The sequence below is a fragment of the Cajanus cajan genome, chromosome 9 (genome assembly GCF_000230855.2).
Source record: "Cajanus cajan strain Asha chromosome 9, NIPB_CcT2T_4, whole genome shotgun sequence".
In the NCBI taxonomy this organism is placed as follows: domain Eukaryota; kingdom Viridiplantae; phylum Streptophyta; class Magnoliopsida; order Fabales; family Fabaceae; genus Cajanus; species Cajanus cajan.
This window is the reverse complement of record NC_138525.1, coordinates 45,886,564-45,901,957: the sequence shown is the minus strand read 5'-3', so window position 1 is coordinate 45,901,957 and position 15,394 is coordinate 45,886,564. Positions and strand designations below refer to the sequence as shown.

The window sequence follows — 15,394 nt, the reverse complement described above, 5'->3', positions numbered from 1 at the left end:
GATTATAAATTAACTATCTACATGATGCCAGTTTAAATATGCACACAGAAAGCAGTAAAAGGAAGGATTTAAGAAGAAACCTCTTGAAGCGTGCTTTTATATATTGAGTAAAACTGGGAAGCTTTTTGGCGTTCCCTCGCTCTACAAACTCGCTCGCTCCTTCCTAAAAACTTTTGACTATGGAAATCCGGAGGATTTCCCTTCGACTAGGTTCGAATCTCCAAGCTAAGTGCTCGGAATTCCAGAACTTCGTCGGATCGACTCCCAGAGAGATTTCTAGGGCAGAACACTGCTCAAAAACCCCAGAATACTCAAGGAGGGAGTCAAAACTGAGTGTGAAGTGTCCAATGACGTCCAATTGACGTCATATTTATAGGGAATAGGCGCAATACGGCCTACAGGAGCAATACGGCCGTATTGAAATTTTTGAACTTCAATACGGTCGTATTGAGTTCAATACGGCCGTATTGAAATTCAGAAATTTCAATACGCCCGTATTGGTTTCAGTACGGCCGTATTGAAGTTTCAGAAACTTCAATACGCCGTATTGAGTTCACTGCGGCCGTATTGAAGCTTCAATACGGCCGTATTAAGTTCAGTACGGCCGTATTGGGCTTCATTCCCTCCACTTCCTTATTTTGAGCTTTTCTAAGACCTCTAGACCTACAGAGAACCCTCCTAAGGCCTTCCGGGAGTCCTTCTGGCTGATCTTCCTTCAGTCTTCGAGAGTCTTCAAGCTTTATTTCCGACCCGGACAATTTTAGGGGTCTACAGCTGCCCCCCCTTTACTTTAGTCGGACGGCCTTTTGGTGTACCGGCTGAAAAGTAAAGGAGTTGACCCAATTGTCCGGGTGATGCGCCGACCTTCTGACTTGTAGCGTCTTCCGATGGAAAATTGTCGAGTAGCCTCTCCAGGTTTTGCTTTGCTTGTTGCCCAAGCTGGAAGCTATGAGTACCGCCTCTCCAGGCTTAGCTTCACTCTTTGTTCGAGCCGGAAGCTAAGTACCCTTGTGACAACGGTAGCAGTGTGAGTTTCGCCCCTCCAGGCTTAGTCTCGCTCTTTGTTCGAGCCGGAAACTAAGCACCTTTGTGACGACGGTGAGCAGTGTGAGTTTCGCCTCTCCAGGCTTTGCTTTGCTTGCTGCCCAAGCTGGAAGCTGTGAGTACCGCCTCTCCAGGCTTAGCTTCACTCTTTGTTCGAGCCGGAAGCTAAGTACCTTTGTGACAACGGTGAGCAGTGAGTACCTCCTTTCCAGAGATAGCTTCGCTCATTGCTCGAGCCGGAAGCTGCATGCCTTCGTGTTTGTGACGACGGGGTAGCGTGAATATCTCCTTTCCAGGGATTTGTGATGATTTTGTCTCCACAGTCCACGATGCTGCTTCGACGGTTGTTTTTTGATTTTGTGCCACTAAGGGCTGGATAACGCAGGGATCCGTCTAGGGGATGTGCAATCATTCACAGGTTGCTGTTCCCCAACTTGCATTGCATTGTTGGTACCCTTGGGGAATTTCTGACTCCTTGGGGTATAGACACAGATGCTCTTTCTCTCTGAGTTGAGCGATGCCTTATGTTTGGCTGACGTCCTTTTGACGTTGGTGGAGTATCCCGGTTATCCTTATTCGGGTATCTCTTTTTGATTTTCTGGATTTTGTTGCCTCTGTGTAGGCTGTTATCCGCCAGGGGATTTTGTCATTGGTTGTGATCGGCCTCTTCTGTTAGGCAGATTATCTTGATATTCAATGATAGGCTGAGAGCCGGATTCCGCTTGGGGAATGATTATTGATCTTTTTATGATTTTTCCTTTTGAAGGAGTGCCTCTTATGTAGGCGACTGAGGAATTGGAGTTCAGTGTTCGGCTGAGTGCCAAATTCCGCTTGGGGAATATTTATTGATGTTTTTTTTTTATTTTTCTCCTTTTGCAGGGATGCCTCTGAGTAGGCGATTGGGGAATGAGGGATCTTATGTATCCCAGAGTATTATTTAGGAAGCCTCTACAGGCTTAGCCTCACTCGACACTTGAGTTGGAGAGCTATCTTCACTGAGGAAGTTTAAGTCCTTTGACTTGGATATTCTGCTTGGGAGATCGTACTTCCATTGGGGATTTTGACGATCTTGCTTGATAGCTCTTGCTGGGGATTTTGAATCCAAGAGCATGAGTTGAGGTTCCCTCTGGGGAGTATTATTTCTGCGAGCCTCTCCAGGCTCAATTATTCTGAGAGTATTTTTTCGGCAAGCCTCTCCAGGCTCAGTTATTCTGTACAAATTGTTTGTTGGATTTTCTGTATCCTTGCATTTTTGCTTGCTGCTGTCATACACAAGCAATTTTCTATTTTTCTATTTTATGCGGTTGCCTCATGATAAGGTCTTTGAATGTGCGACTAATGTGTGTGTGATGCACAAATACAATTTTTTATTTTTGTTCATTTATTTAGAAAAGTGAGTGGCTCTCCCTATCCTCTTCTTCTTGGAGGACTTTCTGTCATTGACGCGAGGGAGTATTTTTGTGAGCCTTTATGCAGGAGATTATGGATTTTACAGGAACCCCTCCAATTTTCTTTTATTGACCGATTATTAATGGAATTTCGTACAATTTTTATGAAAAACCAATTCAGAGGCATAATCACATGGTCAAGAAAGAAAAGAAACAAATGGATATTTTTATTGATATTCACAAGTGTTTTTACAGAAAGGTTTACAAAGGGAAATTTCTGAAGAATGGCTGGCCAGGGTAGGCTATATACATTGGGCTTAACAATTATATCTGTAATTGCTGCCCTTCCCGTTCCCTAGTTGCTTCGGGTGAGATGCCTGAGCCAGGAGTGTAGATGCTGCAAGACGCTTGCTTCTAGAAGATTATCACTTGAACCGCCTTTCGGTTTTCGATTCAAGTGATCGTTGCTTGCTTTACTTTTTGCATCTTATTCTTTTGCCCCTAATTTTTGCCTAGGACATGTCCTAGCGGGGATAATTTTGCCTTTGTTTTGCCTAGTACCCTTGTACTGGCGGGCTTTTTGTTTTGCCCTAACTTTTGCCTAGGATGCCCTTTTTGGGTTTTCATCCTAACGGGCTGATGCAAGCAACGTCTTCAAGCATAATACTTCTTTACCACGTCAGCGTTGACTGGGTATCGAAGTTCTTCTCCGTCCATGTCTGTGAGAATCAATGCTCCTCCGGAGAAGGCTCGCTTCACCACGTATGGTCCTTCGTAATTTGGGGCCCACTTTCCGATTTTGTCCTTTTGAGCTGGTAGCAATTTCTTCATCACCAGCTCTCCCTCATGGTAAATTCGAGGATGGACTTTCTTGTCAAAAGCCTTTTTGATCTTCCTTTGGTAGGCTTGACCATGGCATATGGCGTTCAGTCGTTTTTCTTCGATAAGGTTCAATTGGTCGTGTCGACTTTGAACCCATTCTGCCTCGGAAAGTTTTGCTTCCATGATTACTCTCAGAGACGGTATCTCGACTTCAACCGGCAGAACTGCCTCCATTCCATAAACAAGGGAGAATGGAGTAGCTCCTGTGGATGTACGTACTGAAGTCCTATAACCATGGAGAGCGAAGGGTAGCATCTCATGCCAGTCTTTGAATGAGACAACCATCTTTTGTACTATCTTCTTGATATTCTTATTGGCTGCCTCGACCGCCCCATTCATCTTTGGTCGATATGGGGAAGAGTTATGGTGCTGAATTTTGAACTCTTTGCACAGTTCTTCCACCATCTTATTGTTCAAATTGGATCCATTATCAGTGATGATTTTGTCGGGAATACCGTATCTGCATATGATATTCTTTCTGATGAAGGATGTTACCACCTTTCGGGTCACATGAGCATACGATGCCGCTTCTACCCATTTGGTGAAATAGTCAATGGCCACAAGGATGAACCTATGTCCATTGGATGCCTTTGGCTCGATGGGTCCAATAACATCCATGCCCCATATTGCGAATGGCCATGGTGAAGCCAACACATTGAGTGGCGTTGGTGGGACATGAATGTTGTCGGCGTATGCTTGACACTTGTGGCATTTCCGGACGTATTGGTAACAATCCCTTTCAATGGTCGACCAATAATATCCTGCTCTGAGGATTTTCTTAGCCATTGCAGGCCCGGGAATATGGGTACCGAAAACCCCCTCATGTATTTCTTTGATTACATTTTGAGCTTCGACTTGGTCTATGCACCTCAACAAGACCGAGTCATAATTCTTTTTGTAGAGGGTTTCTCCAATCAACAGAAATCCCATGGCCCTTCTTCGGATATGCTTTTTATCATTATCGCTGGCCATATCAGGATATTCCCCTTTTGACAGATATTGTTTGATGTCATGGAACCATGGATGATCGTCAACAGCTTCATCTATCAGTAGGCAGAACGCTTGCTTATCGTGCCGCCGGATATTGATGATGGGCATTTCATGCTCCTTATCCAAGGCGAACATCGATGATAGTGTGGCAAGGGCGTCAGCGAACTGATTTTCCTCCCTTGGGATATATTCAAAGACGACATTTTGAAAGAATTGTATCAGGTCTTTGATATGCTCAACATATGGTATCAGCTTAGGATTTCGGACTTCCCATTCACCTCGCAGTTGGTGAATGACTAAAGCCGAATCTCCAAATACTTTGAGCTTTAGGATACCATTGTTGATTGCTGCTTGGATTCCTAACGCGCAAGCCTCGTATTCGGCCATGTTATTTGTACAGTCGAAGTTGAGTCTTGCCGTTAAGGGGATATGCTTTCCTTGTGGGGAGATTAATACTGTTCCAATCCCCTGTCCAAGCATGTTGGAGGCTCCATCGAAATACATGGTCCACGTATCATCCTTAGGATCTTCATGTTGTAAATGCATTATATCCTCATCGGGGAAATCATCCTGAAGGGATTGATAGTCATTGGTCGGCCCGTGTGCTAGGTAATCAGCTAGGGTACTACCCTTGATGGCCTTTTGTGTGACATGTATGATGTCAAATTCTGATAATTGCACTTGCCATCGGGCAATCTTCCCAGTGATTATCGGTTTGTCGAACACGTACTTAATTGGGTCCATTTTGGAAACCAACCAAGTAGTATGCCTAATCATATACTGCCTGAGCCGTTGTGTTGCCCATGCTAACGCACAGCACGTCTTTTCTAGTGGCGTGTAGCGGGTTTCATAATCAAGGAACTTTTTGCTCAGGTAGTAGATGGCTTGTTCTTTCTTCTTTGTTTCATCTTGTTGTCCTAGCACAGCTCCCATGGACTCATCAAGCACCGTTAGATAGAGGATTAATGGTCTTCCCTCGACAGGTGGCACCAACACTGGTGGATTGGCCAAACACTGTTTGATCTTATCGAAAGCTTGTTGACAATTCTCATCCCAAACTTCGGAATGATTCTTGCGCAACAGCTTGAATATTGGTTTGCACGTGTCAGTCAACTGTGCGATGAACCTTGCGACGTAGTTCACCCTGCCGAGGAATCCTCTAATTTCTTTCTCAGTTTTAGGAGGAGGCATTTCCATTATTGCCTTTACTTTATCGGGGTCTATCTCTATGCCTTTTTCACTAACGATGAACCCGAGAAGCTTACCCGACCGAACTCCGAAAGTACACTTAGCCGGGTTTAGCTTAAGCTGATACTTACGAAGCCGATTGAATAATTTCCTCAAATATTGGATGTGGTCCATCTCGTCTTTTGACTTTGCGATCATGTCATCCACGTATACTTCAATTTCTTTGTGGATCATATCGTGGAATAGCGTCACCATCGCTCGTTGGTAGGTGGCACCCGCATTTTTAAGTCCAAAAGGCATCACCCTGTAGCAGAAAGTTCCCCAGGGTGTAATGAAAGAAGTTTTCTCACGGTCTTCTATATTCATCTTGATTTGATTATACCCCGAGTATCCATCCATAAAGGAATAGAGTGTGTTTGTGGCGGTGTGATCCACAAGTGTATCGATGTGGGGCAAGGGAAAATCGTCCTTTGGACTGGCACGATTCAAATCCCTATAATCAACACACACTCTAACCTTCCCATTCTTTTTGATGACTGGCACAATGTTAGCCAGCCATTCGGGATACTGGGATACAACCAAGAATCCCGCGTCCAATTGTTTTTCTACCTCCTCCTTAATCTTTAAGGACCATTCGGGCTTGATTCGTCGAAGCTTTTGCTTAATGGGTCGAGACCCCTCTTTTAAGGGCAACTTGTGTTCGACGATGTTGGAGTCCAAACCGGGCATATCATGGTACGACCATGCAAATACGTCCTTGTATTCCCTCAACAATTGAATCAATTGCGTTTTTATTCCATCACTGATACGGGTCCCAATGTTGACCTCTTTCAATTCTTGACCCTGCCCCAAATTCACGGTCTCCAATTCTTCTTGATTCGGTTGGAGTAGACGAGCTTCTTGATCTAGCAGTCTTTGCAGATCCGGAGAGATGGTCTCCTCATCACTGTCCAACTCAACCCATTCACCCTCGGCTTTCGGATCCCGGTCAGAGCGAGCAATCACAGACATAATTATTTATTGGTTCTGTTTAGGTTTAGAGTTTATTAATACTAATGAGAGAGAGAGAATAGAACAAAATGAGAGAATAATGTGTGAAAAATGCCTCTTTATTGATATATGTATGTAAAACTGTACAAAACCCTTTATTTACATGAAAAGGTCCTCATGATCTCGGGTACTGATCATGAGTCCCTAAAAGAAAAAATGTGGAGGGGCCCTATCATGGCTTGCCCTTCTCTCTACTCCTGCTGCGGTAGAGGATTCTTGCTCACGTCGGGCGCCGTCGAATCGAAAGTGACCCACCCAGCATCAATAAGGTCTTGGACCTTATACTTGAGAGCTCTGCAGTTCTCCGTTGAATGTCCCGGTGCCCCCGAATGGTATAGACATTTGTCTTGTGGATTGTACCAATCGGGGTAAGGTGGATTCACTTTCTTTGGTGGATGATAAGTCATAATTTGATATGTATCTTATCCTTCAATTTAGCTATTTTACATTCCATTCATGGTTAATTATAGGATTTAGATAGATATGTGTGTTGTTGGGCCAAATTGGATAGTTGGGAATTATTATTCTAAATTTTCGCTGTTTTTGGGCTGATGAACATGTCTCGGTTTTCAGGGCATAACTTGGGCTGTGGTGATCCAATTGGAGTAAACTCGGTGGCCCTGGAAAGCTAAGACAAAGACCTAAATATTTGTAGAAGGCGCCGTTGGCCAATTCGATCATCTAGAAGGTCTAATTCGGTGGTCAAAATTCGGTGCGGAAAAGAATATGGAATCCAACTCATCCCACCAACTCATCCCACCAACTCTCCCATTTCGTTTTGTCTAAGCTTTTTCCATTATTTTATATTTATTATGTGTTATATGAAGGCTATAAATAGGCCTTCACTCTCCCATTGTAAGACATCCCAAAAACACCTTCAAATAAGTTACTCTTGGGTGTTCTTCTACCTCCCTTCTCTTTGTTTTCTTTAAGTTTATTTTCTCTCTTGTAGTTGCAATTTATGTTTTATTGTCTTCTCCTTTTGTATGCATTTTAGTTCTGTTCTTTGCCTCCTCCATGGAAGGCTAGGTTGTAATACTCTTTAACTTGATTTAATGCATTTTCATTTTCCTTGCATTTTCATTTCATTTCTATTTTAATGGAAGGCTAAAACCTTTGGGTTGGTTTCTTGTTATGGATTGTAATCTCTGTTTGAGGTTGTGTATGTTTGTATGTCTCTGTTCTACTTTGTTCTTCTTCATTTAACCTCTATATCAGTATGTCCATGCTTAATGGGCTATGCTTAATGACACAGTTGCTTAATCTGTGAAGAGGTTGATGTTGTATACGTTTGCTTAATTCGTGTAGGGAAATCTTGAGTTAATCTTCGCTTAGTTGGTTAACTTGGATGGAACAAGGATTAAGTGGTTAATAGAGCAATCTTATTGTGAACCAAGGATAAGAGAGTTACAATCCAAACAAGAAGCCAATCTATTTTACTTATTGTGTTATCTGCATTTTATTGTGTTATAAAATTAAAAATCTGAACAACCAAACCCCCCCCCACTTCGTGTGTTTAAGCCTTTGACAGAGAAAAATGGTCCTTGAGAGACGACCTAGGACAACTTCCTAGTACTACATTTAATTGTTTTTATTTGACCGGATACGACTTCGATCAAATTTGGCGCCGTTGCCGGGGATGACTTAAAGAGAGCATTTCTAGAAAAATTCTTCCCTGCATCCAGGACCACAGCAATCCGGAAAGACATATCTGGAATTAGGCAACTCATGGGGGAGAGCTTATACGAGTACTGGGAAAGATTCAAGAGGCTATGTGCTAGCTGTCCTCACCATCAGATTTCTGAACAGCTATTATTACAGTATTTCTATGAAGGATTGAACATAATGGATAGAAGCATGATTGATGCAGCTAGTGGAGGAGCCTTAGGAGATATGACACCTGCTTCTGCTAGAGGGTTGATTGAAAAAATGGCGTCAAACTCACAACAATTCAATATGAGGAGTGATGCCATTGTCGTGAGAGGTGTGCATGATGTGGTAGCCTCAGACTCCATTGAACATAAAAAGCTAGAGAATAAGATTGATGCTCTCACCACCTTGGTTTCACAACTGGCTACAAATCAAAAAGCAGCTCCAACACCAGCAAAGGTATGTGGCATCTGCACTTCAATTAATCATCTAACTGATGCTTGTCCCTCCTTGCAAGACTCTTCTATAGGTCCTGATGCCCCACAAGCCTATGCTGCAAATATCTATAATAACAGACCAGCGCAACAACAACAGCAGCAGAGTTATGACCTCTCCAACAATAGGTACAATCCAGGTTGGAGAAATCATCCTAATCTCAGATGGTCTAACTAGCAGCAGCAGCAACAACAACAGCCATCCCCTCCCTTCCAAAACAATGTTGGTCCTAGCAGATATGTGCCTCCTCCTATCCAACAACAACAACAAAGACAACATGAAGCTCCTGCACCACCAGCTCTTCAACCTTCTACTTCTGAACCTACATTGGAGGAGTTAGTGAGGCAGATGACTATTCAAAACATGCAGTTCCAACAAGAAACCAGAACTTCCATACAAAGTTTGACAAATCAGATGGGTCAGATGGCCACTCAGCTTAATCAATCACAGTCCCAAAATTCAGATAAGTTGCCTTCACAGACTGTGCAGAATCCAAGAAATGTGAGTGCCATCACATTGAGGTCCGGGAAACAGATTGAAATGCCCACTGTAGTAACTCCACCGCCATCTGCACCTGTACCAGTTCCAGTTCCAACATCTGCATCTGAGCAAAATGATCAACCAGTTGGTGTCAAAAATTTTCATGCAGGTGGACCTTCTTCTAGCACCAGTTCAGATTTGCAGCCTCCTATCCCTCTTCCATTTCCTCCTAAGGTGATTCCAAGCAAAAAAATGGAAGAGGTGGATAAAGAAATCTTGGAGACCTTCAGGAAAGTAGAGGTGAACATACCTTTGCTGGATGCCATCAAGCAAATTCCCAGATATGCTAAGTTTCTGAAGGAGTTGTGCACTCATAAGAGGAAGCTAAAGGGCAATGAGCGAATCAGCATGGGCAGGAATGTCTCAGCACTCATAGGTAAATCTGTTCCACACATTCCTGAGAAGTGTAAGGATCCAGGTACATTTTGTGTACCTTGCATTATTGGTAATAATAAGTTTGAAAATGCCATGCTTGATTTAGGTGCTTCAATTAATGTCATGCCTCTGTCTATTTTCAATTCTTTGTCTCTTGGTACTTTGCAACCTACGGGTGTGGTCATCCAATTGGCCAATAGGAGTGTTGCCCACCCTACAGGTTTAATAGAGGATGTCTTAGTTCGGGTTGGTGAACTAATTTTTCCTGCTGATTTTTATGTGCTTGATATGGAAGATGGATTTTCCCATGGTTCTGCCCCAATCATTTTAGGTAGACCATTTTTAAAAACAGCCCGGACTAAGATTGATGTTTATGCTGGCACTTTGTCTATGGAATTTGGTGATATTGCTGTTCATTTTAATATATTGGATGCCATGAAATTTCCTTCTGAAGCTCATTCTGTTTTTCATGCTGAATTGATTGATGATCTAGTTGATGAGCACTTTTATGGTTTAGATTCTCCTCATGTTAAGAAGCATTCATTTTCATCTGATTGGTATAACTATCTTCCATGTATTGAGTCTGAATCTGAATGTCAATCTGAATGTCAATCTGAATATCAATCTGAATGTGATTATGAGGCATCTGAACTTGATACTTTGGGTGTTGTACCTCTTGGTCTTGATTTTATACAGTCAGAATGCACTAACCATGTTGCAGGAAGTACGAAAGAATCTGACTTGCAGGTTGAGGTACAGGCTATGGAACCCCTTTTCCCTTCTTTGGTTTCTTCTAATGATCAACCAGCACCCACACCAGAATTGAAGCCTCTTCCAGAGAACCTCAAGTATGCTTACTTGGAAGATAATGAGAAGTTGCCAGTGATAATTTCCACCTCCCTTGATGTTGTTCAAGAGGAGAAATTGTTGCAGGTTCTAAAAAGGCATAAGAAAGCAATTGGTTGGACCCTGGCAGACATTCCTGGCATTAGCCCATCCACATGCATGCACAGGATATTACTGGAGGATGGAGCTAAACCAGTGAGACAGCCCCAGAGGCGACTCAACCCTGTCATTTTGGATGTAGCGAAGAAGGAGGTGACCAAGCTTCTTCAAGCTGGGATCATTTATCCTATATCAGATAGTCAGTGGGTGAGTCCAGTCCAGGTAGTCCCCAAGAAGACAGGCCTCACTGTTGTTAAGAATGAGAAGGATGAGCTCATACCCACTAGAGTCCAAAATAGTTGGAGGGTCTGTATTGACTACCGGAGGCTAAACCAAGCAACCAGGAAGGATCATTTTCCTTTGCCCTTCATTGATCAAATGCTTGAGCGTCTGGCAGGTAAATCTCATTACTGTTTCCTTGATGGGTTCTCTGGTTATTTTCAGATTCATATTGCTCCCGAGGATCAGGAGAAGACCACATTCACCTGCCCTTTTGGCACTTTTGCTTATAGAAGGATGCCTTTTGGCCTATGCAATGCCCCTGGCACATTCCAGCGGTGCATGCTCAGTATTTTTAGTGATTTTTTAGAAAATTGCATAGAGGTGTTTATGGATGATTTTACTGTTTATGGATCCTCTTTTGATGCATGTTTGGATAGTTTGGATAGAGTTCTGAATAGATGCATTGAGACTAACCTTGTTCTTAATTTTGAGAAATGTCATTTCATGGTTGAGCAGGGTATAGTTTTAGGGCATATTATTTCTAGTAAGGGCATAGAAGTAGATCCTGCAAAAGTTTCTGTTATTTCACAGTTGCCTTACCCCTCTTGCGTGCGAGAGGTTCGATCTTTTCTTGGCCATGCAGGTTTCTATAGGCGATTTGTCAAAGAATTCAGCAAGAAGGCCCTTCCACTATCCAATCTACTACAAAAAGATGTTGATTTTGTTTTTGATGACAGGTGTAAGCAGGCTTTTGACTACCTCAAGGAAGCACTCACCACCACTCCAATCATTCAGGCACCTGATTGGACAGTCCCATTTGAGCTGATGTGTGATGCATCTAATTATGCATTGGGGGCTGTCCTGGCACAAAGAGTTGACAAGTTGCCCAGAGTGATATATTATGCTTCCCGGACTTTGGACGCTGCTCAAGCAAACTACACCACCACAGAGAAAGAGCTTCTGGCCATTGTTTTTGCTCTTGATAAATTTAGATCTTATTTGCTTGGTTCTCGTGTTATTGTTTATACTGACCATGCAGCTCTGAAGTACCTGTTGAAAAAGGCTGACTCAAAGCCTAGGCTGATCAGATGGATGCTCTGGCTTCAAGAGTTTGACTTGGACATCCGTGACAGGAGCGGAGCACAAAACATGGTGGCAGACCATCTCAGCAGGATTGAGAGAGCTGAGAATAGTGCTGAAATCTTACCCATCCAGGATAATTTTCCTTATGAAAATTTGTTAACTATTTCTTCTATTTCTTCTTCTACCACCCCTTGGTTTGCAAACATTGTTAATTTTTTAGTTGCTTCTATTTTTCCTCCCTTAGCATCACGAGCTCAAATTGATAAAATTAAGAGTGATGCTAAGCATTATACTTGGGATGACCCCTATTTGTGGAAGTTTTGCAGTGACCAGGTGATTAGGAGATGCATACCAGATAATGAGATTGATTCGGTCCTGCAATTTTGTCATTCTTCCCCACCAGGTGGCCATCTAGGCATTCAGAGGACAGCTCGCAAGGTGCTTGACTGTGGTTTCTACTGGCCCACGATCTTCAGAGATGCGTGGAAGATTTGTAGCACTTGTGAGCAGTGTCAGCGAGCAGGAGGATCCCTTACATGGAGACAGCAGATGCCTCAGCAGCCCATGCTATTCTGTGAGGTGTTTGATGTCTGGGGTATTGATTTCATGGGTCCCTTTCCTGTTTCTTTTGGATTTTCCTACATTCTTTTAGCTGTTGATTATGTTTCAAAATGGGTGGAAGCCAAACCCACCAGAACTAATGATGCTCGGGTTGTAGTGGATTTTGTTAGATCTCACCTATTTTGCAGGTTTGGAGTACCCAGAGCCATTGTTAGTGATCAAGGAACCCATTTTTGCAACAGATCTATGCAGGCTTTGCTCAAGAAGTATGGGGTAGTGCATAGAATTTCCACACCTTACCACCCCCAAACTAATGGGCAAGCTGAGATTTCAAATAGGGAGATCAAGAGAATCTTAGAGAAGATTGTACAGCCCAACAGAAAAGATTGGAGTAACAGGTTGGATGATGCTCTTTGGGCACATAGGACTGCCTACAAAGCACCTATAGGGATGTCTCCTTATCGGGTTGTCTTTGGCAAGGCATGTCATTTACCTGTTGAGATTGAGCATCGGGCCTACTGGGCTGTGAAGACCTGCAACTTCTCCATTGATCAGGCTGGTGAGGAAAGAAAGTTGCAACTGAGTGAGCTGGATGAGATCCGCCTGGAAGCCTATGAGAACTCTAAGTTCTACAAGGAGAAAACCAAGAAGTTCCATGATAGTTTGATAGCTAGAAAGGACTTCACGGTTGGGCAGAAAGTTTTACTGTATAATTCAAGGCTTGGTCTCATGGGTGGTAAGTTGCGTTCTAAGTGGATTGGACCTTTTGTTGTTACTAATGTTTTTCCTTATGGTACAGTTGAGATCAAAAGTGAATCCACAGACAAGAGCTTCAAAGTTAACGGGCACCGTCTGAAACCTTTCCTCAGCAATCCTTCCCTGTTGAATGCAGTTGTAGAGGAGATGTCTCTGCTCGACCCCACTTCTCTTCCACCATGACTTAGGGAGTTTTCTTTTCCCTTATCCTTCTTTACTTTTATTGCACTTGTCCATATTTATTGATTGTCCTTATTGCTCTGATCTTCTGTTTGGGCCACATTGGGACAATGTGTGATTTAAGTGTGGGGGGGACGGTTTTAGCTTGATTACATGTTTTTAGGGTTTATTTGTTATTTTAGGTTTTATGTTTAGGTGTTCTGTACAGCTTTGCATGTTTCTCTGTGATTTCTGGGTTTTGATTGTTTGTAGGCACTGACTTCATTCTTGGATAGGAGTTTTTTGATACTATATGGTTTGAAATCCCTGTTTTTCTCTACTTGGAAAGATGATTTTGAGGTTTGAGAAGTTGTTTTAATTGTGACAGATATACCTTGTGTGAGGATTTGAGCCACTCTCTGTTCTTTCTTGTGTGTTATGCCTCTTGATTGCTTGCACAGTTGCCTTGTCTTGACTCTGTTTGATACTTCTTGATTCACATGCATGTTTGGATTTGATTAAGGCATTTTGATTCTCATAAGCCTCTAGCCAAATAAGCCTACCTTGAATTAAATCCTTTGATAATCCCTGCTGAGCCTATTTTCCCTTCTTTGTTTCAAGCTCATTACAATCCTTAAGTAAAAAAAAAAAAAAATATATATATATATATATATATATATATATAATTGATTACCTTAACCTTAGGGAGTTTTGGAGCTTTGGAATTGTTTTGGGAATAAGTTCTTGAATAAGTGTGGGGGTGTGCGTGTGTGTCATTGGATGATGTATTTTGGCTAGTTGATCCTTTATGTTGTACATGTTATCTCATTTAAAATTTTCGTATGTACTATTCACTATGTACTGTTTATTCAAAAAAAAAAAACAAAAAACAAAAAAAAAAAAAACAAAAACAAAAACAAAAACAAAAAAAAAAAAAAAAAAAAAAAAAAAAAAAAAAAGTTGTTTGAGGCAAGAGAAAGAGGATTCATTATCATAAAGGTCATTAGAGGTTTTTGGGTTTATTTCTTGTGCGTATTCTTGACTTATTCCCCATTGCTCCTCTAGTTCCTCTCGTTTGCAGTTACTTATCCCATATATTTTTCTCTACCCTGTCCTTGGCCTCATTACAACCTTAAAAAGACCTTTTGATCCTTATGTGCATGTTTATTGGGTGTTGATTTTAGAGGCTTGCCAAGTCTATCTGTTGCTTGTTTTTCATGAGTGCTTTGAGAGTATACAGTTGCCTAGACACTTGAGAGATACAGTGATACAGTGTATCTTGTGAGGTTCTGTTGCTTTTGAATCACCTCTTGAGCTGATTGATTGTCTTGCCATGTTTTGAAATGCTTGGATGATTTCCATAAGTATCTGGTTTCTCTGAATCTTTATATGTTGGATGTTGTCTACTTCTTTCCTTTTCCCAAGAGTCATTGAGAATTGTGTAAATCTGTTTGTTTTCTTGTGTGTATTGTTGTCTCTGTTTCTTCCTGTGTCATCACTTTCTTTGATATATTTGGAATTGTTCTTTGCTTTGCTTTCTTGATTTTGCCCAGGAGTGCAAAAAGCTAAGTGTGGGGGTATTTGATAAGTCATAATTTGATATGTATCTTATCCTTCAATTTAGCTATTTTACATTCCATTCATGGTTAATTATAGGATTTAGATAGATATGTGTGTTGTTGGGCCAAATTGGATAGTTGGGAATTATTATTCTAAATTTTCGCTGTTTTTGGGCTGATGAACATGTCTCGGTTTTCAGGGCATAACTTGGGCTGTGGTGATCCAATTGGAGTAAACTCGGTGGCCCTGGAAAGCTAAGACAAAGACCTAAATATTTGTAGAAGGCGCCGTTGGCCAATTCGATCATCTAGAAGGTCTAATTCGGTGGTCAAAATTCGGTGCGGAAAAGAATATGGAATCCAACTCATCCCACCAACTCATCCCACCAACTCTCCCATTTCGTTTTGTCTAAGCTTTTTCCATTATTTTATATTTATTATGTGTTATATGAAGGCTATAAATAGGCCTTCACTCTCCCATTGTAAGACATCCCAAAAACACCTTCA

At 42.0% G+C, this 15,394-nt stretch overlaps 1 protein-coding gene across 1 annotated transcript; it reads left to right on the top strand.

The window, feature by feature from the left end:
• The first annotated feature begins 8,270 nt into the window (after nucleotides 1-8,270).
• LOC145952112 (uncharacterized) lies at nucleotides 8,271-12,690 on the top strand. The gene is made up of 9 exons (XM_083064338.1): nucleotides 8,271-8,815; nucleotides 8,924-9,645; nucleotides 9,823-10,002; nucleotides 10,096-10,271; nucleotides 10,350-10,643; nucleotides 10,770-10,944; nucleotides 11,413-12,046; nucleotides 12,179-12,447; nucleotides 12,602-12,690. Exons 1-9 carry the CDS (start codon nucleotides 8,271-8,273, stop codon nucleotides 12,688-12,690), a joined length of 3,084 nt encoding a protein of 1,027 aa, XP_082920464.1.
• The last annotated feature ends 2,704 nt before the right edge of the window (nucleotides 12,691-15,394 follow it).